Source organism: Nerophis lumbriciformis, linkage group LG11 (genome assembly GCF_033978685.3).
Source record: "Nerophis lumbriciformis linkage group LG11, RoL_Nlum_v2.1, whole genome shotgun sequence".
NCBI lineage: Eukaryota > Metazoa > Chordata > Actinopteri > Syngnathiformes > Syngnathidae > Nerophis > Nerophis lumbriciformis.
Genome location: NC_084558.2, coordinates 5,889,567 through 5,916,766, shown reverse-complemented (window position 1 = coordinate 5,916,766; position 27,200 = coordinate 5,889,567). Strand labels below are relative to the sequence as shown.

The 27,200-nt window shown below is 39.1% G+C and overlaps 2 protein-coding genes across 2 annotated transcripts; one reads left to right on the top strand and one right to left on the bottom strand.

Moving 5' to 3' along the window:
- Positions 1-6,473: 6,473 nt before the first annotated feature.
- h1-0 (H1.0 linker histone) lies at positions 6,474-7,637 on the top strand. Its single transcript, XM_061967609.2, has one exon. It carries the CDS (start codon positions 6,701-6,703, stop codon positions 7,331-7,333), a length of 633 nt encoding a protein of 210 aa, XP_061823593.1. The 5' UTR covers positions 6,474-6,700; the 3' UTR covers positions 7,334-7,637.
- Positions 7,638-8,203: 566 nt separating this feature from the next.
- On the bottom strand, positions 8,204-25,610 carry rhot2 (ras homolog family member T2). The gene is made up of 19 exons (XM_061967608.1): positions 25,389-25,610; positions 19,307-19,365; positions 17,483-17,564; positions 17,352-17,395; positions 17,225-17,278; positions 17,093-17,145; positions 14,371-14,479; positions 14,152-14,253; positions 13,974-14,072; positions 13,787-13,895; positions 13,575-13,695; positions 13,399-13,483; positions 12,535-12,680; positions 12,351-12,451; positions 11,894-12,024; positions 11,720-11,803; positions 11,525-11,647; positions 9,051-9,253; positions 8,204-8,924 (listed from the first exon to the last, which is right to left on the bottom strand). Exons 1-19 carry the CDS (start codon positions 25,423-25,425, stop codon positions 8,807-8,809), a joined length of 1,860 nt encoding a protein of 619 aa, XP_061823592.1. The 5' UTR covers positions 25,426-25,610; the 3' UTR covers positions 8,204-8,806.
- Positions 25,611-27,200: the final 1,590 nt, after the last annotated feature.

Sequence of the window (27,200 nt, the reverse complement as noted above, 5' to 3'; positions counted from 1 at the left end):
ATAAATTCACATATGCATAAAAATGTGTTTTCTCTTGTTTTATTTTTTTACTGATTTATGTAACAGTTATGACCACCTTTTTCCAAAACACAATATAGAATAATACCTGGGATTTATATAGCGCTTTTCTAAGTACCCAAAGTCGCTTTACATGTAGAACCCATCAACCATTCACACCTGGTGGTGGTAAGCTACTTTCATAGCCACACCTGCCCTGGGGTAGACTGACGGAAGCGTGGCTGCAATTTGCGCCAACGGCCCTTCCGACCACCACCTATCATTCATCATTCAATTCACCGGTGTGAGTGGCACCGGGGGCAAAGAGTGAAGTGTCCCGCCCAAGGACACAACGGCAGCGATTTTTGGATGGTAAGAGGCGGGGAGCGAACCTGCAACCCTCAGGTTTCTGGCATGGTTGCTCTACCCACTACTCCATGCTGCCCCAGAATGTGAGATATAACAGGATAATTGCATACAGTCATCATTTGTTTTCAAAACGGTTACAGTAAATTTTTATAACTTGATGGGTTCCCTCGCACCCCATTTTGAAAATTCCCAGCGCCAACACTGATGCAGTATTGGTGCGTGCAAAACGGCAGCAGCCGGTTCTAATACTAATCAAATATCATCTCGGGGCCCATAGATAATTCATTCGCGGGCTGATCTGGCCCCGCAGGCCTTGACTTTGACACATAGGAATTAAAAAGGACCCCTTTAATCTAATCTTATCTGACTTGTAGAGACCGAGTATATGACAAACTGTTAACAAAAGAGGATGTGATCATGTACCGAGAACACACAGAGGCTGTCAGTGGCGCTGAAGTGGTGCCTGATGTTACCCAGAAAGATTTGGGGTAGTGGCAAGAAGAAGCTTAATGCTGCTAAAATTACACAGGACGAGTATCGGCACTATTCAAGGCACAATAAACAAACTATGAGCGGTGAAGGGTTTTCTACAAATACATGTGCAATATAAATATAGGCTTGGTTGTATACAGTATTAGCCGTAGTAACACCTCACAATTTATTTTGGGTTTAACACAGCTTCATTTATTGTGAACTGTACCATAAACAAATGACTCAATTGAAACTGTTACTGTGGTTCCAGTTTACAATCAATGAAGGGATAAATGTTACAGCCTTTTTTAATGCAACTATTTGATATTATACGCTCATATAAAGCACTATTTAGATAACAGATTTAGGCCATTTTACAACAACTTGATAGGTTTAGTGTTGAATGAAGTAATCAAATACAAACATTAGCCACTAGTGTATCTATGCAGCTGATTTGGATACAACGATAAGATTTGATTGGTTTTGTTATGAAATAAGAACATTTTATGACAACCTTTACACTTAGATAATACTTTGCAATCTTATAGTTCACTGATAACAAATAGCCCAACTCTTGTATATGCATGCCAAGTAAAATGACTAATTTTCACAACAATTATTTTCATTAGTTTAGTGATGAATTAAGTACACTCCACTACAACTTTTACATTTAGATAATATTTTGCAATCTTATTGTTCACTGATAATTTTAAACGCAGTCAACAACTTTTACATGTGATTAATTACTTTTGAACAAATATTTGATTAGTGATGAATGGAGTAAATCAAACGGAAACTTTTACATACAAAATGACGTACCTTTTTAGACAGTTATAGATTGCATTACTGTATTTACTAATCAGATACCAAATGTAACTCTTTATTTGGTCAACTGATCTGTGAATAACAATATTGCATTTAATATGTTGCCAACCCCCCAATGGGTGATTGTAAGCGCCTGCCGAGCGGGTGCTTTTGTCTACCACCACTGCCTCTTCTGGCCAGAACTGCGCTTATCAAGTCAGGGATTCTCGGATACAAAACCATAGCGAGAATGTTTCAAATGGTACTTACCAATTTACAAATTATAGACCTGTTTTTATACTTCCACAACTGTCTAAAATCACTGAAAAACTGTTCAATAACAGATTATAGAGTTTCACAAACAAAAATAGAATACTTGCTGAAAACCAATATAAATACAGAGCGAATATTTCAACAATAGCTTCAATTGAAATAACAGATGAATTTACCAATGCAATATATAGTAAAAAATGTGCAGAGGCAGTGTTTATGGATCTAACTAAAGCATTTGACGCAATTAATCACAATATTTTAATCAAAAAATAAGAACAGCATGGCATCAGAGGGTTGGTCTTAAACTGGATTAGAAGTAATTTAACCAACAGCAAGCAATACGTGAAGCTAGGCGAACACACATCTACAACGCTAAATATATCCTGTGGTGTACCCCAGGGATCAATACTAGGACCAAAAGTGATCAATCTTTACATAAATGACATTTGTAAACTTACAAAAGATTTAAACTTAGTATTATTCGCGGATGATACAATTGCGTTTTGTTCAGGAGAGAACACACTTAAGCTAATACAAATAATAACAGAAGAAATGAACAAATTAAAAATATGGTTTGACAAAAACAGACTATCCTTAAACCTCAGTAAAACTAAAACATTGCTATTAGGTAACAGTAGAAGGGAAAGTCAAACACAAATACAAATAGATAGAATAAAAATTGAAAGAGTCAATGAAACCAATTTTCTAGGTATAATGCTCGATGATAAAAATGAACTGGAAATCTCATATAAAAAAATACAACATAAAGTGGCAAGAAACACGTCAATAATGAATAAAGCAAAACATGTTCTAGACCAAAAATCACTTCATATTCTCTACTGCTATCTGAGTTATTGTGCATGTATATGGGGAACCAACTACATTAACCGTGTTACAAAAGAGATCAGTTAGAATAATACATAATGTTGGATATAGAGAACATTCAAACCCTTTATTTACTGAATCGTAAATACTAAAATTATACACAATGCAAACTATAATCTGCTACCAAAGAATATACAACAATTATTCTCAACAAGAGGAGAAATATAATCTTAAAAGAAAATTTTAATTTAAAACATTTGCACGCACGCACAACACTTAAGACTTTCAGTATATCAATGTGTGGAATTAAATTATGGAATGGATTAAGCAAAGAAATCAAACAATGTACTAATATGATCCACTTAAAAAAACTCTTCAAACTTAAAGTGTTTACAAAGTACAAAGAAGAAGAACCATGATAAACATTCCGAATTGATTTCATCCATACATTTATTTTCTAGATAATCTTATTTATCTCCCCATATGAAATATAACTTACTTCACTAATTATTTATGTATTTATTCTTAATGTCATTAGTTATAGAGTACAGGTAAAAGCCAGTAAATTAGAATATTTTGAAAAACTTGATTTATTTCAGTAATTGCATTCAAAAGGTGTAACTTGTACATTATATGTATTCATTGCACACAGACTGATGCATTCAAATGTTTATTTCATTTAATTTTGATGATTTGAAGTGGCAACAAATGAAAATCCAAAATTCCGTGTGTCACAAAATTAGAATATTACTTAAGGCTAATACAAAAAAGGGATTTTTAGAAATGTTGGCCAACTGAAAAGTATGAAAATGAAAAATATGAGCATGTACAATACTCAATACTTGGTTGGAGCTCCTTTTGCCTCAATTACTGCGTTAATGCGGCGTGGCATGGAGTGGATGAGTTTCTGGCACTGCTCAGGTGTTATGAGAGCCCAGGTTGCTCTGATAGTGGCCTTCAACTCTTCTGCGTTTTTGGGTCTGGCATTCTGCATCTTCCTTTTCACAATACCCCACAGATTTTCTATGGGGCTAAGGTCAGGGGAGTTGGCGGGCCAATTTAGAACAGAAATACCATGGTCCGTAAACCAGGCACGGGTAGATTTTGCGCTGTGTGCAGGCGCCAAGTCCTGTTGGAACTTGAAATCTCCATCTCCATAGAGCAGGTCAGCAGCAGGAAGCATGAAGTGCTCTAAAACTTGCTGGTAGACGGCTGCGTTGACCCTGGATCTCAGGAAACAGAGTGGACCGACACCAGCAGATGACATGGCACCCCAAACCATCACCCAACCATGCAAATTTTGCATTTCCTTTGGAAATCGAGGTCCCAGAGTCTGGAGGAAGACAGGAGAGGCACAGGATCCACGTTGCCTGAAGTCTAGTGTAAAGTTTCCACCATCAGTGATGGTTTGGGGTGCCATGTCATCTGCTGGTGTCGGTCCACTCTGTTTCCTGAGATCCAGGGTCAACGCAGCCGTCTACCAGCAAGTTTTAGAGCACTTCATGCTTCCTGCTGCTGACCTGCTCTATGGAGATGGAGATTTCAAGTTCCAACAGGACTTGGCGCCTGCACACAGCGCAAAATCTACCCGTGCCTGGTTTACGGACCATGGTATTTCTGTTCTAAATTGGCCCGCGAACTCCCCTGACCTTAGCCCCATAGAAAATCTGTGGGGTATTGTGAAAAGGAAGATGCAGAATGCCAGACCCAAAAACGCAGAAGAGTTGAAGGCCACTATCAGAGCAACCTGGGCTCTCATAACACCTGAGCAGTGCCAGAAACTCATCGACTCCATGCCACGCCGCATTAACGCAGTAATTGAGGCAAAAGGAGCTCCAACCAAGTATTGAGTATTGTACATGCTCATATTTTTCATTTTCATACTTTTCAGTTGGCCAACATTTCTAAAAATCCCTTTTTTGTATTAGCCTTAAGTAATATTCTAATTTTGTGACACACGGAATTTTGGATTTTCATTTGTTGCCACTTCAAATCATCAAAATTAAATGAAATAAACATTTGAATGCATCAGTCTGTGTGCAATGAATAAATATAATGTACAAGTTACACCTTTTGAATGCAATTACTGAAATAAATCAAGTTTTTCAAAATATTCTAATTTACTGGCTTTTACCTGTATATTGTGAATAAACAGAGAACAGGAAGTGAACAAAAGTTTTAGCAACTGCTATGTAAAGGAAAAGGGGCAGGATTAAATAATCTCTGCTTCTTCCTACTTCTTTTCGAACACATTGACTAGAGAAACTGGAAATTGTGATGAATCATGTTGCACGCATGCATGTTCCAAATAAACACAAACTCAACTCAACTGTACAGGCTAAGCAGGAGCTCTGTGATATGGGCCAAACTGGGACACAGCTATGCTTCTATTATTATCATACAACCATCAGTGCGCAGCGTAACTATCATCATGCACCCCAAACAATACATGCTGATGATACAAAATGAGAGTTATGCACAAGTCCACCTTGTTTACTAGCAAGGACCCATCCCACTTGTTTATACTTAAGTATAGCCAGTGTGGCTGCAGGACCACCTTGCACAACATCAGTCAATATAAGAGGTGTTGCTTACAAACACCTGATGACAAGGTTAAAAGAAATCATGTGATTATGTGATGATAAATGGTGTCAAGAAAAAGCACAACAGTGGCTGGGGCTGACAAGAATCAAAATGGCGTTGCAGAGAGAGAGAGAGAGAGAGAGATGTAGAAAAATTGCACATATAGCAATTAATAAGCTGAGAAATGACAACATTTTAGGATTTTAAAGGTTGGTTTTGCACTGCGAAAGACAGTAAGTAGCGTTTTATATAGAAGCGAGACGCCACATGTCAAAAGTGTTATTGACAAATGTATCAGGCAGTTTCCTGAACAAAAGAAGCACTGCGCGCTATGTTGAAGGATTTAACTTTTACACCACATCTCTTTGCAACTGCACTCACATCTTAACACACACTCACGCCGTCACTTGACATTAAATAACCCGTTTTTACCAATCGCACACGACAGAAAACCATGTCATGTTTGAATGTGTTGGCAACTTTCCTGACAATGGAGTCGGAGCGGCGACCGCCATAGTGACAGATGTAAACGGCTGGCTCTCCCAAAAACAGCCGAATGGTGGCACATAAGCCAGGTGTTGTGACACACATGAAGACATGTTGTCACCACGAGAGTCACCTGTGACTTGGACACCGTGACATTTGATGTATACGAGCTTTAACAGTAAATAATCTCCACCACGTCACTTGAAGTCAACAGTCGGACTGTGTTAGTTGGGAAAACATATCCATGTATTAAAAGCCAAAACGGAAGCTCACACGGACCCAGTGGCGTGCGATCGATAGAGCATAGATTCACTTTTAATATGCACGCGAACATTTCCCGCCAGGTGCCATCCGTTCGGGTCAATTTAGCGCGAATTGTGCAAAATTGTTGACGGCGCGTATTACTTCGAGTCGGTTTTCCCGGAATAAAAGTTGTTATTCGGCGGCGGCGAGGCGCGACAAACGTGTCCGGGGGAAGCCCAAAGCCTCTGCTATCGAACCGGAACGTTCGGCGAGTCGTTGCGGGCGTGCACTTGTTACATTTGTGGGGAATGGCAGGAGGAAGAAACACAAACGGGACAGCGCCAGTCCCATGGAGTCCGCTAGATCAGCTGCTGGCAGTTGCTGTTTTCAATCACGTCCGCAGAGAGGCATCATATGCGCTACTGAAGCGCCTGTGGAATTACTCCGAAGACATCCACTGTCCTGTCTCGTCACACTTCGTGGACACTTGAAGGTATTCTTATATTGTTTGTTTTTTTGAAAGAAAAACTGACACTTTTGGGACTTTTTCCGCCATTTGTCCTTTTTGTCTCGCTGCCTTTCTGTTGACCTATCCGAGCCATAACCTTCCTAAAGAGTAGTTTTTGGAGTGTGTGGAACTAAAGCAGACATGGCAGAGACATCGGCAGCTCCGGCCAAAGCCAAGAAGGCCCCTAAGCCAAAGAAGCCCGCTTCTCACCCCAAGTACTCGGACATGATCATAGCGGCCATCATCCACGACGCCAGCCGAGGTGGCGCGTCCCGTCAGTCGCTCCAGAAGTACGTCAAGAAGAACTTCAAGGTGGGCGACAACGCGGATGTTCAGACTAAACTGGCCCTCAAGCGGATGTTGGCGTCCGGGGAGCTGCGCCACACCAAAGGCACTGGTGCCTCCGGATCCTTCAGGCTCGCCAAGCCGGAGGACTCCAAGAAGACCGCCGTCAAAAAGTCTCCCGCCAAGAAGCGGGCGGTCGTCAGGGCAAAGCCGGCCGCGAAGAAGCTCAAGAAGGTGTCCAAGCCGGCCGCCAAGAAGCTGAAGAAGGTGTCCAAGCCCAAGAGCGTGACCAAGACACCGGAGAAACCCAAGAAAGCGGCCGCCAAGAAGAGCAAGAAAGTGACCCCCAAGAAGACTCCGCCGGCCAAAGCCAGGAAGGTGACCACGAAGGCCAAGGTGACCAAACCCAAAGCAAAGCCAGCCAAGAAAGCGGCCAAGCACAAGGCAAGGTCCCCCAAGAAGGCTGCCAAAGGAGGCAAAAAGAAGTAAATGGACATTATCAGAGACTATGTAAATATTCCTAAAGGACGTTTTCGTATATGTATTGTTTTTTTTTTAAAGTTCCATGCAAACTTCTGCTGTTTTTAGTAGTTTCCTCTGCTGCACCATGACATGTTGGAACGGTATTACAGTGTACATGATCATGCATATACAGTATACGTATATTCACAACTGTGTGGTCCTGCGTTTAATACTGTACCAGCTCCCTTCATTCCATCCTCTTAATTGTTCAAATCCAAACTTAAATTAACATTACTTTGGAATTCCATCCAATAAAACACATACAAATGTTTTTTCTCTCTCATGAATTATGACGAAATAGAGGGCTGACGTCACATACGAATAGTGGCACAAAGGATCAAGAGTTTTCATTGGGCACTTCACGTATACGTCATTATATACTTTTCATCTTAAAATGAGTATTAATACAAGCGGTAGGAGATGGATGTACATTTTACATGATGTCACTTACTGCTAGCATTGTGCCATGAGTGGAAATCAATGACGTGAAAGGCTTCGCACACTCACTTATGGGAGAGGCCAATCGTTTAATATGCAACACTGCCCCCTTCTGGCGGTTTGTAGGAACGGCCTGCGAGATGGAGAAATGTTTATGAACACATTTACGTACATTATAAATACCGTAACAGCACTGGTATGTTTGTAGTTACAAGTAGACGCCGTCAAATGTAACAGAATAAGCACAGACATTCATGCAAACATTAAATTAAAGTCACCTGGTGTGTTCTTTTGAGATCAGTTCACTTTCATTATGAAAAACCTTCATAAAACCAGCAGGTATATAGCTCACATGACATTTGTGTATTCAGATGAATAATAAAACACAGTTCCAAACAATTTCAGTTAAATGGAAATATAATTGCAAGGGCAACTCATTTGTATAGACTTTCTTGCATTTTTTAAGGGTTGTCATCAAATCAAAATACAGTATTTCCTCTTCATCCAAGGCTTCACTGCAACACACATTTTAACAAGGCAAAGTCAGCCAATGCTTCCCTTTTAGGGGGAAGTGCACATCCATGGTGCAAATACAATTATTTTACAGGTTGGTGGTTCCAGTTGGGAGGAATACACCCTGTTAGGTTGCTAAATCTACTTTAAAGAGTAAAATTAATCAAGCTTAGGAAAAACTGCATGTGTATAAAAACTTTTCAAACTCATGAACACTCTATTGAAAAATACTTTCCTGTCTTTTGTCCATTTTTGATAGAGCACCCATTGGTACATCATCAGTCTTTTGTGTATCAATGCATCAAGCAAGGCAAAGGAAATGTAAGGCAGGGAAATGCTGCATATGGCAAAATGACAAACAATTAAGAATAATAAGACTCCTACTTTTAAAACCAACTGATTGAAGACCAGGTCAGATAGGAACACTGTTGGGAGTTGTGATCAGTATGCTGGAGCAACAAAAATACAAACCACTCAGCTGGTCACTGGTCATTTCAATCTGACAACCACTCTGTAAATAGCAAAGCCCAGCACTGCAACCACAGCTGAGCCCAACGCCACTCTCAGCCAAAATGATGTGTTGCTCATGTCTGAACCATTCAGGTGTCTGGTCAGAAAAACAAAACAAAAAAATATAGGTCAGAACAAATACATTTTTACACGGCACCAAAATGAGTGATTCTCAGATTAATTAAAATGTATTAGCGGTAGTTAGTTGTTAAGTACAACATACGGGTACACAGCAGCCCAGGCAAGTCTTGTGTAGATGTTCTTGATGTTGGAGTCAGGAAACATGTAGGAAAAAGGCAACGGTTGAGGCAGTCTGTGTTTATGACAGAACTCAGCTGGGGTCACTCCATGGAATTGCTTGACCTCAGGAAGGTCTTGTTTGGATGCAACCAACACACATGGAATGTTGCCTTCCATGTAGTGTTGCTGAATGCACAGAAAAAAACAAATACTCAAAAACCAAGTACATTGGTACCTCAACTTACAAGCTCAATTAATTTTTACGACCGAGTTCACGACTCAAAACATTTGCATCCTAATTCGAAATAAATTATTATTTCTATCTGTCTTGACCCTGTGATGAGGTGGCGACTTGTCCAGGGTGTACCCCGCCTTCATAAATTACATGAAATCAATGTATTTGGGGCTTGTGTAACAGGGGCCAGCCGGAGAGGCTGCGCCAGATGTATGTCGGTAAACCTCACTCCCTTACAGCTTCAAATAGTGTGCTAGCCGCCTGAGTAGCATCTCAGGCTTTTAGCCTCGTGGCTAGCACACATCTCCTCTCTATCCGATGGTCGTGAGCCCGCAATTTTAACATGTAACACGCCTTTTAAAAACAAAATTTTAGATAAGAAATATTGTTTGAAAAACATTACAACAGCATGTACTACAAACAACTACAGTAGTTTATGAAATAATGTTGTTCATTGGGGAGCAAACTTTTGTGTCTCCTACAGGCTGTTTCTCCGTTGTGTAACAATACGAATAACTACTGTTAGTTATGTTGCACACTGATGTCTTTTAACAACGGACCAAAGGTCAAAGTTGACACCAACCTGTGTCTGTGTACCAAAGGTTAGTCTCTGTCGTCCAGTTTGTCATGTCAGGAAATAGAACGGACTGAAACCCGCCAAACACAGCATTGGCAGTGACTATGTTTCCATGCACTAAATTAGTCTGATTTCTCAACTAGCTTGATTCTAAAGAAGCATCCTACAACCCATGGAAACACCTTAACCTGATCATGTTTGGCTTTTGTGAAACTGGACTAACACACCTAGATTATGCGATTGAAAACCAGATCTCTTGAGTGGGTGTGGGCTGCCGGATGGGACCCTTCGTATCCCGCATGCGCCAGTCTCAACGCGCGGGATACAATCCGGAAGCAGGTACCATTGAATCAAAACAGGCAACAAATGGAATTAAAAGCCCTTTTTTTGCTCCACAAATTAAAATAAAGGAACATTTTGAAGTGCATCGATGGGAGAAAAAAAGAAACAGATTCATTTAAAAAGGTAGATAAGGAAATAGAGAATGCCGGCTTAATATGGACTCTCGAACGAAATGCGAATGAGAGAAAAGAGAATGAAGCAGGTATATTAAAGACACAGAAGAAAGCATACACAAACCTCTTTACTCTGCATTTGTGCTCTCCAAACTGATCAGCAAAAACTCTGTATTTCACACAACTAGCAAGCTTCAACACAACAATAGCAACCCTTTGGAGCGGTATCAGGGCACAAACTCTCTTTTCCTTCGGATTTAAAACTTCTTCCATCAATCCACAGATCCTTTTGAATTACACCAGAGACATTCAAACGCTTTGTTTCCATGATTCTCCATCCAAAAATACATTAGAAACAACTCTCTCCCGCCAGTCTTTCTTTGCTTCAATCCTGCATCAGTTCCGAAAGTTTCTTGGTAGTAGTATCATGTTCGTAGCGCCGACTGATTATTTATTGATGCTGTCTGCTATTTAACATCAGCATAGCTAATATTTGTAATCTTTGCCAATATTACAGCGGGTATCAGGTACAATAAGAACTGTGCTGCTGACTTGTATGGAGGCGCAGATGCCTTGTTATGGTGTGAAGTGATAAGTCAACCGAAAAAGCAATACATAAATACACGCTAAAAAGAAATAAACAACCCCCAGTGTGAAGGCACACGGCGTAAGACCAATAGTCACATTAGAAAGTGTGCATGGACACTGGGACTTCACATGTAGGTGTGAAAATACATATTTGAGTAATCAGACTAATTTAGTGCATGAAAACAGTCTGTCACCATGTTTTGGAAGAAAGATGTCTGTCGTTTGGACGTTTGTGGCTGCATACCGCAGAGGCTAGAATCTGGTTTGTGTTATGTGGACTGATGGTACTCGTCGTGTCAGCTAGTCGGTAGAACATGTCATTCAATGATTTGTTTCTCTGATTTAGTTGTCTGCTTCTTCTTTACCCAAATTTTGGTGATTGGAGGGCAGGATTGTGTTGATCTGTGGACAGTCACTACTTCAACCAGCGGCGAGGAGGCTCGTAACTCAAATTATGCTTGCAACTCAAAGCACAAAAAAAACCTGAGGGACAACTAGCATCTCAAAAAAAACTTGTAAGTCGGAGTACTTGTAAGTTAAAGTACCACAGTAATTAAGAACATTTAAAGTAAAAAAAAAATGAACATTAAGTATTACAATACCTTGTATATACTAGCACAGTAATCAAAGGAATGTGGGTCACTGGTGTCGTACATAAGGCATGCAACGTCACAGTGGGCATCTGATGCCTTCAGGAAGTCCGCCTCCACATCAACCTCGTTGAGCTGCACAGACACAAGAATAGTCATCAGGGTTAGAGGTGAAAAGTCGTAGTTAATGAGGACGGAGCAACTTACAATAAGGTACTTCTCTTGATTGCCAACTTGCACAGTGTTTATGGCGAAGGGGGAGAAGGCACTGCGGCTGTTAGCGTCCTTGTTCTGTTGAAGCAAACAAATATAGATCTCAGCATGATGTAGAGACAACTGCATGTTCGCAATTCCTTTTCTCCTTAACAGATGGCATCATACCACAGTGTTGCGGCCCACAAAGGCTTGGAGAAAGGCTGTTTTGCCCGTCCCCTGCTGGCCGATCACCTTGCACAGAAACACTGACCGCTGAGTTTGGCGCTTCTCTAGGTCTACATCCCTCTCCCTCGTCACTGCACATGTAAACAACAGCCAAGAGAAAAGGTAAACAAGATGCACATACATAGGTTTAAAAAAGACTATGTTTTAATGAGTATGTTTTAATGTCAAAGCTTTAACAAGACAAAACATCAACAAAAGAATGATTTTATTGTTCTAATCTTCCATATTGTCATACACGACAGAAGGACACAGACCTGCAGGTTTATCTGTTTGGCTGCACTGGATGGGATAAACACCATTAATCCTCCTACATAGGATTGTTGTCTCACAGACTAAGTGCCATCTTGCAAACTACTGACATTCACATCCGATCATATACATTAGCATACACACACACCTGTGACTGCGGAAGACTGCGATTCCTGCTCAGTGAGGATTGGATAGCCGAGGTATCCAAGGTGCTCCAAGCAACGATGGATGTCGAGATAAGCGGAAAGCCTGTGTGAATACAGATTAATTTTGTCAATAAGTTCATCTAAAAAGGTAAAAGAAATGTAGGAAATCATCAAGTCAGCACATACTTCCACTGACAGTGGTAGCCATGATTAGATATGTAACCCTCATCGGTTGTCGGGACAGTCATGTAGACCTCAGCGCCCCATGGCATGTAGGGACAAGTGCAGAAAAGATTCCGCAGCTCTGCCGTTGAGAGCGCAGAATCTTTATCCTGAGAAAAAAAACGTTTTTAAGGAGGCTACCATTAAAGAAAAAGCCCACAAAAAAACAAAAACAATTTTGCCCCAGATTTTGTATATTGTCTTGGTTATCATGCAGCCAAACATTGTGATTAACAAACTAGTCTGCCTGCCCACATATTGTTCTGCAGAATCAGGTGCCCGCACAAAATATCCCATACGTTGGTGACTCATTCTCTTTACTGAGTGCTGAAGAACCGAATATGGGGCAAGAAAGGTTGCGAGTGCCAGCACTTTAATAAATGAAGGTGAGAAACACTATTGAATACAAGAAAGAAGTTATAGCAAAGTACATATGTGGTGTATACTTGGCTCGCCCCTCCCCTTCTCAGTGTCTTTGCCTCCATGCGTCTTCAATCAAGGTAATTTATCAATTTCATTCCTTGTTTAAACATATTTTGCATTGTTTTCTGTAAAACTGTACTTATTCTCTTTAAAATGTGTGTTCATGATTTTGGGTGTCTGGAACAGTGTGATTGGTTTTACATGATTTCTTATTGGAAAGGTTGCTTTTGTTTTTTTAAATACCATAAAGAAATAATGAAAACTAATGTGCCACAGTAACCGCTTCTAAATGAACTGCACCCTCTGCTGGTTAATGGTCAGAAGCTAAATCCTCCCAGAAGTCAAATATATCTAATGCCACATACTAGACAGATATGTTTGGTATGTTGGGACTACTCAACTCACTTCATCATACTTTTCAAAGAGCCGCTGGAGGAACTGGTGACCCAAATTATTGAGTTCAGTGGTACAGCCCGCAGGAACACGTAGTCTGTCATGATAAACACAAGCATGAGAATGTGGGACTTGTGAGTACATACATAAAGACGATGACAACAGAGCAGAAATGTCAACGAACATACGGGGGGTAGAGGTAATCATCAGTCAGTTCAAGGTTGTCATCGTAACCAAACTTTCTGAGGATTGTCCATGTGGTTTCATGTCTTCCCCTCTGGATAAATAATGTATTTAGGAACAAAAAACCTGGAAAAAACAACACAGCACTGTCGTGAGTGAAGAGTGGCTTTGTGAAAACACGGTGTTACATTTCAAGCACGCACTGAGGGCTATTTACCGTTTAAGGTCAGGCCATTGTCCTGCACTCCATCTTCGGTGTTTTTCCAAACTACGGTCTTTACGTCTTCTAAGGCTTGTGGTGCCAAAGGATTCCCAAAACAAGATTTCTATGTGGAAGAAATGTATTTAGTTTGTTGGCTTTTGTTCGCTTTGAACTTAAAAAAACAACAACTTTTGATGAGTACCTGAAAACAGTTAAGTTCAGCGTCACTGAGGACACAGTCGTTGTCCTGGTCGGAGATGTAAAAGATTCGACTGAGCGCTCTGACACACAGATATTTAAGCTGCAGACAGTACGAGAGGGGAGAAAATTAATTTACTAAAAGCACAAATAGGAATGGAGGAGACTGGGAATTTAAAAACCTGTTTGTCCTCAGGGTCATACAGAGGGGCGGTGGGGTGGAGGACTGCCTTTTGTGCATAGTAGAACAGCTCTGATATGTTTTTGAGGTTTTTAGCTGAACACTTGAAGGGAAAACAAAGTAGTAAATACATAGTTATTATCAAGGAGCACGTGCACATGCAAATATTTACTTATTATGTTTATAAGAATGTGTGTCTAAAAGGCAGATAAAGCTTTACCTCCACACACGTCTCAATCTCAGAAAACTGGTTCATGATAGGGAGAATGGTTTCCATAGAGCTACCAGAGCGCAGATCGGATTTGTTCCCCACAAGGATGATTGGTACTCTGACGTAACAAAAAATTATAAACAGGATGACTAAGTAGTGTAATATTTAAAGGGAACGGACATGTGCTCTTTTTCGGGATTACTTGGGTGCAACATTTTTTTTTACCTTTAAGTGATTCTAGAGAGATTTGCCATGCATAATTTTTTTCAAGTCATTTTGGCTGTGCTGAATCAATATAGGTCAAATTTATCACAATATACTCATTTAAATTGCTTAGAATTGTCATCTTGGTTCCTTTAAATCAGCCTAAAATAGCAAAGCTACATAAAAAAACGAAACATTTGTCCTTAAAGAAAATGTTTAGATAAAAACGGCACTTCTATTTCTACATTTATATAAACATAAACAAATGGCATCTTTTAATAAATATTTCGCCACAGACAATAGGCTTTTGATTACAGATTTACTATATTTGTCCACTAGATGGCGCAGCGTTTTCCCATTCAAAGGCAATAAATGTTCACAAGTCTGTTGTTATTATGTATAACAAAACTGTGTGTTATCAGAAATGTCGAAGTTAACGTGATAACCAGTTAATGCTAATTTGCCTAAACGGCGCAAATTTTTATTACGCAGGTTTAACGTGCGCTCGTCATGTGAGCGCACGACGAGCGTTCCCACACCGGGGAAAAACTTGAAAATGATCTGTAACAGGTACACTTAAAGATTTAAAAACAACTTATATCTGCGAATAATTACAATGAAATACTTTAATCCATCCATCCATTTTCTACCGCTTATTCCCTTCGGGGTCGCGGGGGGCGCTGGAGCCTATCTCAGCTACAATCGGGCGGAAGGCGGGGTACACCCTGGACAAGTCGTCACCTCATCGCAGGGCCAACACAGATAGACAGACAACATTCACACTCACATTCACACACTAGGGCCAATTTAGTGTTGCCAATCAACCTATCCCCAGGTGCATGTTTTTTGGAGGTGGGAGGAAGCCGGAGTACCCGGAGGGAACCCACGCAGTCACGGGGAGAACATGCAAACTCCACACAGAAAGATCCCGAGCCTGGGATTGAACCCCAGACTACTCAGCACCTTCGTATTGTGAGGCAGATGCACTAACGCCTCTACCACCGTGCTGCCCGAAATACTTTAATCATCTGACACAATTAGATATATTAAGTTTAATACAACAAAACAGTGGACGGTAGAATGATGTAAACATACTGGCCTTTAAAGTGTTAAAATTCCAACCAAAAATATGAATTGATATGTATAATTCCGGTCAAAGTAGTTTTTAAAAGATTGACTGGTATTGTTATATAATATTTTTAAAGCAGTTTTGGGGCAGTTGACATTTTTTTCTCTACAGTTGTCCCTCATTTATGGCCGCTAATTGGCTACGGACATGACAGAAATAAATTAATTTCCGCAAAGTAGGAATATTTATTATAGGTCAAAAAAGTTTCACAAATAGAGGGTAAATCACCTTTTTTTTGACCTTTTACATTACTGAACAGCACGCTCCAATTGGTTTGGTGTCCTATAGTGGCCAATACTACTGTTGTATTTATATTTTTAGTTTATTTAGCCATTTTTATACTTGAAATGCTTAATTTAGGGCAAAAAAATGTGTGAAATATACTTTAAAAAATAAAATAATATCCCCCCCAAAAAATCAATGATATGGTGAAGCCGCAATATTTAAAGCTCAATGTGGCAAAGAAATACTGTACAGGGACAAATAGGACAGGCTATTAAAAAAAGACCTATTAATTAAAATATGCGAAACTGTATAAAGACAAGTAAGCGAGGCTATTCAAAAAATACTTATTAATCACAATATGTGATAGGGCTGCACGATTTTGAGAAAAAATTTAATTGCAATATGATTTGCGATTTTTATATTTTATACATATATAGTAATAAAACTGAAAATACCAAGTGAAGGAAGACATGTTTCTTTTAGACTGTCAACATGTTCTCGTCTCAAGGTGCCACACATTAAGTAAATTATTGCATATTGTTTTAATCATTAAAAAAAATGCAATAATTTACTCTTCAAAATATTTGGCTTTATGCAGAGACTTAAAGCTTCTGTCTACATCATGCTCTTAAACTGATCTGCAGTCCCTTCCAAGGTTTCTCATTGTTTGTTATTGGATTTATTTTTTTCTTGCCCTAATGTGGGATCAGAACTGAGGATGTCGTGGTTTGTGCAGCCATTTGAGATTAAGGGCTATATAAGTAAAACTTTGATTGATTGATTGATTGTTCGATTGATTGATTTATTGGCTATCGGCCCAGGCGTACTCACCATTAAAACTTTTTACAAGGAGAAAGAGGTGTTTGTTATTAGCTTAGTGGCTGCTTCCACTGCAGCGCACATAAACTTGCTGTTTCATTAAACACTTTTGATTGGCCAGCAGGCAAAGGATGTGAGACTCAACAATTCTGATTGGCGAACTTGTCTGTCACTCAAATGCCAATGATGGCGAAAAAAACCCAAAAGCCGCTGCCTCTTGAGGTTATTTATCTCACTAATTAAAACCTTGATGTCGATTCGATATCGTTTAATCGTTCAGCCCTAATATGTGAAATGCAAAAAAAAATAGTAAGGGGTGTATTTTTGTGACAGCTTTCAAAAGCTGATACGTACTTTTGTCCTTTCTCTGCGTTTCCATTTACTAAAGGTATCCATTTAGTCTTGATCTGAAAAACAGTATGCAACCATTGAAATAAAGTGAGCGTAATTTAATGTTTGAATTTAAAGGAATGCTGTGATAACTACCTTTTCTATGGAGTCCTCGTTGGTGACATCATAGACGACACAAACCACATTGGCCTGTGTGGATTGAAAAGGAACCATTGATAATGTGTGGGTGCATTCCTGTTATTATCCATTTGTGTTGCCTCACCTTGAGTATCTCTTCTCTTAAGGTCTCCTCACTCTGCTCATTTTCTGTCGGTGTAATTGGACAATTTCAAGCATGCCCCAAACAGCAACACACTAAACACAGTTATTAAGATAAAATAGCAGATATAATACCAGAGTAGTCCACAATGTGCGTTGGAACCTTCTCTGGAGTGACATCCGCAGGAATGGTGATGTCTTCAGCTCGAGATGGGACCTGTGAGTTACCATGAATTATTACAAATAATATTTCCTCTATTAGTGGCCTTTGCCTCCATTACTAATATAAAAAATGCTGGGTGGGACCCACAAGTGGATGTGATTACCTTTGCTCTGGCTGACATTATTAAGTCACTGTAGACACGATTGGTATGATATCTGAAAAACTTGAGTTTCCCAGGGATGTTCCAATTAAGGTTTTATGCTACCGATTCCAATCATCCATGAGTGAGATCGGCCGATACCAATACCGATCACATGTATTACCTGTAGATTTTTTTTAAATTAATTTATGGTAAGTGCTATTGACAGATTAACAATATCAACACAATATTTAAATACATTTCTTATTTTACTTTATTACATACAAGTGTTTGAGCAAAAATCAAAGTCAATTGCACACAATAACTAAAGAACTGACACTGCTCTTGCGTGTTGTGTACAGACTGCCGCAATGCTGTCACACAAACAGCTGTTGTTATACTGTGTTATCCTTTCTTAGACTCTTATTAATCTACTTGTTAATTTAATGTTAATTTGCTGCTTACTTTCTGGTGTAACACAGTTACATCTGCACTTCTTAAAAACTTTACTAAGCACTTATTTATTGGTGTTGTTTCAATCTAGGTTAGCTTAATTATTAGCATGCATGCTCCTGGCTTTTACTCAGTGTGTAACATGTTCAGCTTTGTCCTCTAGTCATTATTATTACTTGATAATGATACTTAAGATACTACTAAATGCAGTTTATTTTACATAATGGAGGTGATTATTAGTTTAGGGGAGCGGCTCTACACTGTGTATGGAGACACATAATTAGCTGCTAACTAACTGTTAGCCAGAGAAAATCGGCGTTTGTGATCGGCATTAAAAAGCATTATGCGGTAATAGCCGATCACTTACTTTTTCACAAAAATTGGCCGATACTGATTGGTGGCCAATCGATTGGCACCTCCCTAGATAGAACACACTGTTGCAAAACCTGCAAATCATTTTAACACATGACACATTTTACTTTTGTTGCAAAACCAAACAAAATTATTGCGAAACATATTAAGTAGCATTACAGCAATGAACCTTTCAATGAGTGACTAAGGCAGTAAGCCAAGAAAAGAGAAAATTGTAGTATTTGTGTTATTTCTTACGTATGACATAACCTGTATAACTGCAGACAATTGGCAAACATATCTTATTTGTGAAATAACATTTTGGTAATTATATTTTATATCACACATTTAGTAAACATACACCTGCACTTTGACCCTAGTCCTCTTTGTAGGTCTAAAAATACCTTAACTGCTGTTATGACTTGGGTTCTTATGAGCTACCAGTTTTTGCATAGTAAATAGAACATTTTGACAATCTGAAATCATGTAACTATTTTACTAACTCTTTGCACTTGAGTGTTTTTATTTTTATTTTGTTTTAATATTCTCATAATAAGCAGTCATTTGTCAGCAAAGTTTTAAGGCAATCACAGTTAAATTAGGGATAGTTTAAAATAAACTGTGCATGCCAAAAACCGCAACATCCTTCAAATTATATTACAGTAAAATGTTCTTTGTTTGTTTAATTGAATTGTTTTTTGATACAGTCCTATGCATCCATTTTGTCATTCATCTCAGCTACAAAAGTTCAGAGAACATTGACTTCCCAATACTTATTTTAGCTGTCACAGGTGGCAAACAGTTGCAAAATACGGCACTATATCCAGCTAGAAAATTGTGCTAACACACTGACCTCCTCAGGGAACTCCTCTCCAACCAAGGACATGATGAGGGAAGTCTTCCCCACCTTGGCTAGCAAAGAGAGAATAAGAAAAGCTGCTTAAAACAGAAATAACAGGATGACTAGACACAGGCAGCACAGAAACAGTAGTCAATTCGATAGCAAGCAAATTGGAGAAACTGCAAGGTTGTGCATTTTAAACCTTTGGTTTTAGCGGATATGACCCTAAACCTCTTGTGCTAAATGGCAGGGATGTCCAACTGGCATAATACATGACATATTAACTTATGTATTTGTCATTTACACAAACTAAAGTTGTAGAAATACATTTGACTAGTGCTTTCAGTAGGACCTTAAAGCAACAAGAGTGCTCCTGTTATGCAGTATATTATAGACAATCTTTGACTAGTGCTTTTCAGCAGGTCTTTAAAAACAGCAGATCACTCCGATCAAATACAGGAGCGTTGAGTAATGTTTCAGTAGGTCCTTAAAACAACAGAGTGCTACGGTTATATGGTATAAAGTGCATCCGGAAAGTATTCACAGCGCTTCACTTCTTCCACATTTTGTTATGTTACAGCCTTATTCCAAAATGGAATAAATCCATTTTTGTCCTCAATACACCATAATGACAATGTGAAAATGTTTAGAAATGTTTGCAAGTTTATTAAAAATAAAAAACTAAGAAAACATGTGTACACACACAGTATTCTCAGCCTTTGCCAAGAAGTCTAAAAGTGCTGTTTCATCCAGTTTCAACTGACCATCCTTGTTCCTAGAGCTTATTTGGAGTCCACTTGTGGCAAATTCAATTGATGGGACATGATTTGAAAAGGCACATAGAATGTCAATATTAGGGATGTAACAATAAACAATATAATGATAAACCGCGGTAGAAACTCCCAACGGTTAGTATTACGGGTTTAAATTAAAATGATCGAAAAACCGTGATTGATAACACTTTAATGAATTAACAAACCGTGATACTGCTGGATTACTGGAGAAGCATGCTAGCTTATATACTAACACGAATACGAGCAAGTCATTAACGTATTTCCTCATTAAGAAACAACATATAACAATATAAACACGTTACTGTTTTGAGAAACCAAACTACTCGATTGTGCACATTGAACATACAGACTGTGTTATCGTAGACAGAGTGATCGCTCGATACTGCAAGGAATAATGGCAACAGGAAGTGAACTAGAGTGACGTCACATCGAGGATGCATCGCATATATATCTGATTTATATCCACATATGAGGCCTGGGTCGAATAAAAACAATTCTGAATTGCACTGTTCACACTAACATAAAAAAAAAAAAGTAGCATATGGGCAAACAAATCGGAATTAAACTGCAGTGTGAACAAGGCCTAAGAGTTGAGTGTGCATAACATTTTTTTTTTTTTCACGGAATGTACAGATGATCAAAAGCATTTATTTGGGTATTAATGTCAAATTTTACATTGCCAACATCTTTAACAATCAAGGCATGGACGTAACAATCTACATTTTGTTGAATTACTATCACTTTACACATACACACATCTTAATATGCACACACAACTATGATAACGCCCACACTACTCTTTCCTGGCAGATACGAAGCAAAATGTCACGTGTAAAAAAGACAGCCAAACAAGGAAATACGGACTGATTTTTTTTTTTTACCCACAGACAAATCATAATACGGACAGCCAACTTAAAGCAGCACTGAGTAACTTTTCAACCTTCATAAAATACTTTCATAACTTTTGGGATGAATGCAATTACTGCTATCAGGCGGAAGCTGCAAAACAACCAAAGGTACAAAAAGTTTTGTCTGTGGAGACAAAACGAAAAAGGGAGGCAACCCAGATAAAATAATAGTCAAGGATCAACATTAGCCCGGCTTTCACTCGCTGGTGTTGAGGGACCTCAAAGACAAAAAGGGATTTCAGACCGATGCTGTCTTGGCTGATTTCCTGCTGGACTAGTAAGTACTTTTCGATGCTCAAATCAAAATAATAATGCTAATGTTAGCTACCGGAAATTTGCATGGTGGCAATAAATATCCACCAGCTAGTTAGTTTGCAGTTCCACACTGACACGGCCAACCACACAAACTCAAAAGAACTGTATAAAGAAAGAAAACTGTGATTCCTCATGGGAAATGTGGTCTTCCTTTAGGCAAAACATGACCGCTTTGGTCCACTGGCGTCAACTATCCATCCATCCATCCATCCATCTTCTACTGCTTGTCCCTTTCAAGGTCGCGGCGGGTGCTGGAGCCTATCCCACCTGCATTCGGGAGGTAGGCGGGGTACACCCTGGACAAGTCGCCACCTCATCGTAGGGCCAACACAGATAGACAGACAACTTTGACACTCTCATTCACACACTAGGGCCAATTTAGTGTTGCCAATCAACCTATCCCCAGGTGCATGTCTTTGGAGGTGGGATGAAGCCAGAGAACCCGGAGGGAACCCACACAGTCATGGGGAGAACATGCAAACTCCACACAGAAAATCATTTTATTTTAATAATATTTACATGAATGGGCGAAAACTGCCCAAAAGATAGGTATGCCAAGCCTGTAGTATCACACTCAAAAAGTCTTGATGCTGTAATTGCTGCCAAAAGTGCATCAACAAAGGTAGGTAGATAGGTAGTACTTTAATGATTCCTTCAGGAAAATTAAAATTCCAGCAGCTGTGTACAGAATTGAGATCGAATAAAAAGTAAAAAGTAAATAATGGGGGTAAAAATGGACATAAAATAGAAAATATAACAATAACAATAAAAATAAAAAGCAACAATAAGAATAAATATATAACAGTAAAAATAAGAATATAACAAGAGAAACTAGGCAGTGAAATCACATGTGTTCATGTGATTTCTTAGTTGTTGTTTTTTTAAACAACTATCATTTGTAAAAAAAAAAAAAACTAAACACTTTCACATTGTCATTATGGGGTATTGTGTGTAGAATTTTGAGGACAAAAATGAATTATTCCATTTTTGAATAAGGTTGTAATATTACATGTGGAAAAAGTGAAGCACTGCGAATACTTCCTGGATGCCCTGTATTAAAGGATCTTTGAGGTGGCGACTTGTCCAGGGTGTACTCCGCCTTCCGCCCGAATGCAGCTGAGATAGGCTCCAGCATCCCCCGCGACCCCGAAAGGGACAAGCGGTAGAAAATGGATGACTCGTGTTTTTCAGTAAGTCTTTAAAAACAGCAGAGAGCTCTGTACTATAGAGTAGTGGTTCTCAACCTTTTTTCAGTGATGTACCCCCTGTGAACATTTTTTAAATTCAAGTACCCCCTAATCAGAGCAAAGCATTTTTGGTTGAAAAAAAGAGATAAAGAAGTAAAGTACAGCACTATGTCATCAGTTTCTGAGTTATTAAATTGTATAACAGTGCAAAATATTGCTCATTTGTAGTGGTCTTTCCTGAACTATTTGGAAAAAAAGATATACAAATAACTAAAAACTTGTTGAAAAAGAAATAAGTGATTAAATTATAAATAAAGATTTCTACACATAGAAGTAATCATCAACTTAAAGTGCCTTCTTTGGGGATTGTAATAGAGATCCATCTGGATTCATGAACTTAATTCTAAACATTCCTTCACAAAAAAATAAATCTTTAACATTAATATTTATGGAACATGTCCACAAAAAAATCTACCTGTCAACACTGAATATTGCATTGTTGCATTTCTTTTCACAGTTCTTTTTGACAGACATTTTAGTGAGGGTCAAACCATCATGGCTTGGTGGAAACTCTGCAGGTTTATGGTAATGAATGGAATAGCCTACTTGATTTGATGTTCAGTTTATGAACTTACATTCATATTTTGTTGAAGTATTATTCAATAAATATATTTAAAAATAATTTTTGAATTGTTGCTATTTTTAGAATATTTTTTGAAAAATCTCACGTACCCCTTGGCATAGCTTCAAGTACCCGCAGGGGTACGCGTACCCCAGAGGTGTGGACTCGAGTCACATGACTTGGACTCGAGTCAGACTCGAGTCATGAATTTGATGACTTTAGACTCGACTTGACAAAATGTAAAAAGACTTGCAACTCGACTTAGACTTTAACATCAATGACTTGTGACTTCACTTGGACTTGAGCCTTTTGAATTGACATGACTTGACATGACTTGCTACTTTCCCCAAAACCCAAAGATGAAAAAGTTATTCGGGAGCGCTCCGTATTTTTCATTGTGTACTTGTCTATCAGCGTTGCGTGTGTCAGCTGGTGTGCTGTCAGTACAACAGCCAATCAAATTAGATCTACTTTGTTTTCATCACACAGCATTCATCCAATCAAATTGCAGGACAACCAACGAAGAAGACATGTCCAAACCACACGCCAGTGAACAAAAAATGATACCTAAAATAATTTCGTTTGGGTATAAAAATTACAAGGTGGTCAACACAAAACGGTTTGCAGTATGCAACACATGCGGTTCGAAAATTACTGATGGAGAGGCAACAACTTCCAACTTCGTCCGGCATTTGAAGTTGCACAAAGAACGGTAAGTTTTGAATGTAAGATAACGTTTATTGGCTAAGTAACGTGACTTTTATTTGCTGTGTAGTTAAATCAGTGAGGCTGTAAACTCACTGCTAACGTTATAACGTTATTGCAAACACGGGAATCTGTTGCAGTTCACTACCTTATTCATACTTTTTGTTCAGTGATTTTTTAAGCAGGGTTACGTTAGTCAATATATCACACGTAACGTTAGACGGCGGTCAGCAGCACCGCGTATTTTAGCCACCTAAAAAAAGACAAAAATAGTAAAAATAAAGGTCAGTTAAAATGTATACTATATTATGAATATGTGTACCGTTTTAGCTAGCTTTCTGACATACTGTTGGTTGTTTACCTCAGTGGTCCCCAACCACCGGGCCGCGGCCCGCTACTGGTCCGTGGATCGATTGGTATCGGGCCGCACAAGAAATATATATATATTTTTTTTCTTTTTTTAATTAAATCAACATAAAAAACACAAGATACACTTACAAGTAGTGCACCAACCCAAAAAAACTCCCCCCCCTTTTGTTCTGGGCATTGAACATGAAGACTCTTCCTTCACTGTTCCGAGTGGCCATGAGAGTCTTGGCAGTGCCTGCCTCCAGTGCTCCAGTGGAGCGAGTTTTCAGCCATGGTGGCATCATACTACGCCCCCATCGTGCACAAATGACTGACAGACTCTTGGCTAATTTGGTCTTTTGCAAATGCAATGCAGCATAGGGCCCTGACATATAAAAAGTACAACTTTTTTGTTATGTTCACGTATTTGTCATGTTTTTTCATTGTTAAAACTTTTGTACAAATAAGTACATTTGCACTTTATTTTTCAATGTGTTTGTTCTGTAAAGGAATGAGTTAATGTTTAAAATGACTGGTTAATAGTGCTATTATAAAGTGCAATGTCAGCACAATTTTCTTTCCTGCAATTTAAAATGCACTTGTTTTAATAAATAAATACAGCGTTTGAAAAGAATACACAATCTGTGTTAATATATTAGTCTGTGGTTAAAAGGACTTGAAAGGACTCGAAACTCAAAATGCAGGACTTAGGACTTGACTTGAGACTTTCCAGTCTTGACTTTGGACTTGACTCGGGGCTTGCCTGTCTTGACTCGGGACTTGACTCGGACTTGAGGGCAAAGACTTGAGACTTACTTGTGACTTGCAAAACAATGACTTGGTCCCACCTCTGGCGTACCCCCATTTGAGAACCACTGCTATCGAGAATAAATACAGGATCTTCGACTATCATAATCATATTGCGTTTTATTTAGAACTGTGCGAAGGTCTGGGATTGCATTGACATGAAATAAAAAAGTGACAGTAAGGGGCTAACACTGTATGAACGCTATAAACTACAAACTACCGCAGACAAATAATAGTGGTACAACATCTCTTGAATGCAGCAGTAACCCATGTCCACGGAATAATATATCACTCATGTGTGCCGCACAGGCTCGAGAATCCTAAAGTTTATAAATGAGCAAACATTAGCTGTTGTTGCTAATCTGCTAGCTCGTCGCCACAGCTGTCAGACAAGCGCGGGTCACTTACGTTCCCCCAACAGAAGTATCCTCACGTCTTGTTTCATGGTTTATTCCAGTTGTTGGGACAGCCAGACGCGCTGCAGCTGTGCTAAGGTGACATTTATATTTCATTTGTATGTTAAAAATCCTCGCCAAAGCTTGAACTACGTGCCTAGACTCTCTACTGCGAAGGTGAACTCGTAATTTCCGGTTCAAAAAGGAAGAGCGCGAAAACACGCTCTCTGTCGGCCAAACGGCATTATTACACATGGCAACGGTGGTCTTTTTCAATGAAAATAATGCTCAGTTCATAAAGGCAGGGGCGCCGCTAGGGATTTTGGCAGAGGTGGGACCAAGTCATTGTTTTGCAAGTCACAAGTAAGTCTCAAGTCTTTGCCCTCAAGTCCGAGTCAAGTCCCGAGTCAAGACAGGCAAGCCCCGAGTCAAGTCCAAAGTCAAGACTGGAAAGTCTCAAGTCAAGTCCTAAGTCCTGCATTTTGAGTTTCGAGTCCTTTCAAGTCCTTTTAACCACAGACTAATATATTAACACAAATTGTGTATGCTTTTCAAATGCTGTATTTATTTATTAAAACAAGTGCATTTTAAATTGCAGGAAAGAAAATTGTGCTGACATTGCACTTTATAATAGCACTATTAACCAGTCATTTTAAACATTAACTCATTCATTTACAGAACAAACACATTGAAAAATAAAGTGCAAATGTACTTATTTGTACAAAAGTGTTAACATTGAAAAAACATGACATATACGTGAACATAACAAAAAATTTGTACTTTTTATATGTCAGGGCCCTATGCTGCATTGCATTTGCAAAAGACCAAATTAGCCAAGAGTCTGTCAATCATTTGTGCACGATGGGGGCGTAGTATGATGCCACCATGGCTGAAAACTCGCTCCACTGGAGCACTGGAGGCAGGCACTGCCAAGACTCTCGTGGCCACTCGGAACAGTGAAGGAAGAGTCTTCATGTTCAATGCCCAGAACAAAAGGGGGAAAGAGTTTTTTTTGGGTTGGTGCACTACTTGTAAGTGTATCTTGTGTTTTTTATGTTGATTTAATTAAAAAAAAAAAAAAAAAAAAAAAAAAAATCTTGTGCGGCCCGATACCAATCGATCCACGGACCAGTACCGGGCCGCGGCCCGGTGGTTGGGGACCACTGAGGTAAACAACCAACAGTATGTCAGAAAGCTAGCTAAAACGGTACACATATTCATAATATACCGGTAGTATACATTTTAACTGACCTTTATTTTACTATTTTTGTCTTTTTTTTAGGTGGCTAAAATACGCGGTGCTGCTGACCGCCGTCTAACGTTACGTGTGATATATTGACTAACGTAACCCTGCTTAAAAAAAATCACTGAACAAAAAGTATGAATAAGGTAGTGAACTGCAACAGATTCCCGTGTTTGCAATAACGTTATAACGTTAGCAGTGAGTTTACAGCCTCACTGATTTAACTACACAGCAAATAAAAGTCACGTTACTTAGCCAATAAACGTTATCTTATATTCAAAACTTACCGTTCTTTGTGCAACTTCAAATGCCGGACGAAGTTGGAAGTTGTTGCCTCTCCATCAGTAATTTTCGAACCGCATGTGTTGCATGCTGCAAACCGTTTTGTGTTGACCACCTCGTAATTTTTATACCCAAACGAAATTATTTTAGGTATCATTTTTTGTTCACTGGCGTGTGGTTTGGACATGTCTTCTTCGTTGGTTGTCCTGCAATTTGATTGGATGAATGCTGTGTGATGAAAACAAAGTAGATCTAATTTGATTGGCTGTTGTACTGAGAGCACACCAGCTGACACACGCA